This window comes from Sphaeroforma arctica (assembly GCF_001186125.1).
Source record: "Sphaeroforma arctica JP610 unplaced genomic scaffold supercont1.1955, whole genome shotgun sequence".
Classification (NCBI taxonomy): Eukaryota; class Ichthyosporea; order Ichthyophonida; genus Sphaeroforma; species Sphaeroforma arctica.
Genome location: NW_014038603.1, coordinates 7,047 through 9,850, shown reverse-complemented (window position 1 = coordinate 9,850; position 2,804 = coordinate 7,047). Strand labels below are relative to the sequence as shown.

The 2,804-nt window shown below is 47.0% G+C and overlaps 1 protein-coding gene across 1 annotated transcript in view; it reads right to left on the bottom strand.

Moving 5' to 3' along the window:
* Positions 1-2,804, bottom strand: part of SARC_11921 (hypothetical protein) — a gene marked incomplete at both ends in the record, with an annotated part of 6,099 nt that continues 3,295 nt past the window's right edge. The window contains 4 exons of the mRNA XM_014293985.1: positions 1-170; positions 676-751; positions 1,343-1,438; positions 2,160-2,622. Of these exons, the coding sequence (XP_014149460.1) occupies positions 1-170; positions 676-751; positions 1,343-1,438; positions 2,160-2,622 (805 nt within the window). The remainder of the gene's footprint in view (positions 171-675; positions 752-1,342; positions 1,439-2,159; positions 2,623-2,804) is intronic.

Sequence of the window (2,804 nt, the reverse complement as noted above, 5' to 3'; positions counted from 1 at the left end):
GCGAGGAACGGGGTCCGTTTCCGGGGGGGCTACCTTCTGCGATCTCCTCCGTCGCAGACACCACCATACGCCGACTGCAATTAACAAAAGAACGACCACTGCGCCGACGGCTATGCCGATAATCGCCCCGATGCCGAGGCCCGACGAATCGTCTGAGCTGATAGAGGGATCTGTAGGGAAGTGAGTAAGGGGTGTATGTAAGTACTATAGAGTAAGCGATTAAGGGGTGCATGTATGTATGATAGAGTAAGCTATTAAATGGTGTTCGTAAGTACTATAGAGTAGGAGATAGACAGCGAGTGCCCGAGAGAAGGTACATGTGAACCGGATTGGTGTTTGCTTGTTAGCTACCGCATCGGTTGCTACGCCAACAGCCAATCCGTTAATATAAAGTGCGCTTGCAGACAGGTTGGAGTCGACTCAGTAATAAAGTATCGCAACATGATCAGTGGAACAAAGAGATTGGGGGTGTGTGAAGGCGAATACAAGCGAAGGTCCCTGACACTTCAGATTCCTACCACACATGCTTATAGCAACACAACACTTGAGATTCTTATCACACATGCTTATAGCAACACAACACTTCAGATTCCTATCACACATGCTTATAGCAACACAACAACACGCGAGGATGTATAACCCCTCACCCTTGAGCGCCTGTAGCACTATACTTACTTGTAGCGACAATGACGTCGTTCTTCGACGCACTAGAAATGCCTAAGTTGGTGATCCCCGTGTCACCGCTTTGAATCTGGAACGGTGAATCAGGGTATAGGGTATAGGGTATAGGTTCAGAACTAAAGTTTGAAGGCTGACAGAATGCGATATGCACAGACAAGATCCTAGAGTAAGGTGGTATGTAACACACACAACTCCGGTACAGCGTCTCTAGATGGCATCGGTATTCGTATACGCAGATCGCAGAAAAGCAAGACATACCCTAAGCATTGTGACGTATGTTTAATACTCATACCAGTAGACAGCCCAGTGTGCAATCCGTGCGGGTATTGACACCACACATACACCGATAGCACGTACACGAAGGAAGAATTCATACCCGCGCAAGCAGAAATGACGTTCACAAGTGATAGCCCACATGTGTAGCCTTTTGTGATGGTATAACATATCTACAATGGTGTGTGTGGTAACATATCTACAATGGTGTGTGTGGTAACATATCTACAATGGTGTGTGTGGTAACTTAAACCTCGAATGATGCAAGGCACCCTATAAGCACTGGTGACAAGTAACAAGTAATGTAATAACTATACTGTAAGTATCCATTGCAGAGGTAAAGACACGTACTCCTGTGCATGTGTATGGTACGAATGCAAACACTCACCAGTTCTGTGGTTGTCTCAATGCCTTCGTCGGACATGTCCATCTGAGCCAGAACAGAACCCGCAGAAACGTTGTACACCATCACGGAGTCGGTTGCCTATGTACAATTGTGGGGGCCGGGGGGGGGGGGCAAAACGGTTGTGAGCTTGTGTTTTGTATTTGGGAGTTCCCTGATAGAGTTGGTAGACTTTGCGATAGAGAGAGAACCCCTGCTTAGAACAATAAAAATAAAACTACGAGATAAAAGTATAGAACATTAACTATGTGATACAGTATAGAACATTAACTATGTGTAAAAGTGTAGAACATTAACTATGTATTAGATAAAGTATAGAACATTGTACACGTGACCCAAGGTATAGGTAAACCACAGGTTACACAGACTAATCGGGCCAGCCCCGAAAGGGTCCTTATTGGTGGTCATGTGGTATCAATCTCTAGTAGAAGAATGAGTCCTTCCAGTGACGAGTGGGATAAACAAACTCGACAATCTCGCCTATACGGAATGGCACTAGGAGTGATCAGAAGGTGCTTGGAATCAGGTGCTTGGAATAGCACGTGGGCAAGTTGACATGCCACACACATCAGAGAGTATGCACGTTGATGGTGAGAGGCTTCTTCTGTATAGAGAGAAGTCCAAGAACTAAAACCCTTTTGTCAACGGGATGGAAGCCGACAAGTGTGTGGGGAACCATAGGTACACTACTGTCAACAATCTATGTACTCAACACAACTAGTATCTACCTAGCTGAATGTCTGTGTGTTTAAAATCGTTGAACGTATTCCCAACCCAACTCCTAGTAGCACGCGCTCCATACCTGTCCCGTAGCCTGGGCCAGCCCAATCGCAAATGCCGTCTTGTTGAAGGTGCTGATATCGGCGACGACCGTCAAAACGTACCTGATATCGCACACACTGCCCGCCATGGGTTCTTGACACTCACACTGAAACCCCGTGGTACCTATTTGGCTGGTGCAGATTCCCCCATTCGCGCAAGGACTACTATCGCACGCATCGGGAGGGGTCGGGGCTATAGGCGTGGTGCATGTAATCCCGGTGAAGTTTGTACCGGTACAGTCGCAGGTGGAGTTTGCGGTGCCCACGGGGTCTATACAAACGCCGCCATTGAGACAGGGATCGGGGTCGCAGTCGATGATGGGTGTCTCACATGTATCGCCTGTAAAGTCCCCTTCACACCTGCAGATAAACTCGAAGCCCGTGCCCCCGGATATGACCGCACAGGTGCCGTTGTTCTGACACGGACGATCGGTGCATCCGTCCCTATACGATAGAATGAGGTTGGTAGGTGTAGGTGAATATAGGTAATGGTGCGGCAAACGCTGGCGAGAAACTAGATGGAAGTCACCTCTTACCTGGCTACCCAACGGCATTAAACAATTACTTGCGGTGTACTATATAAATATATAAACATACAAATATATATACATAAATACATAAATACT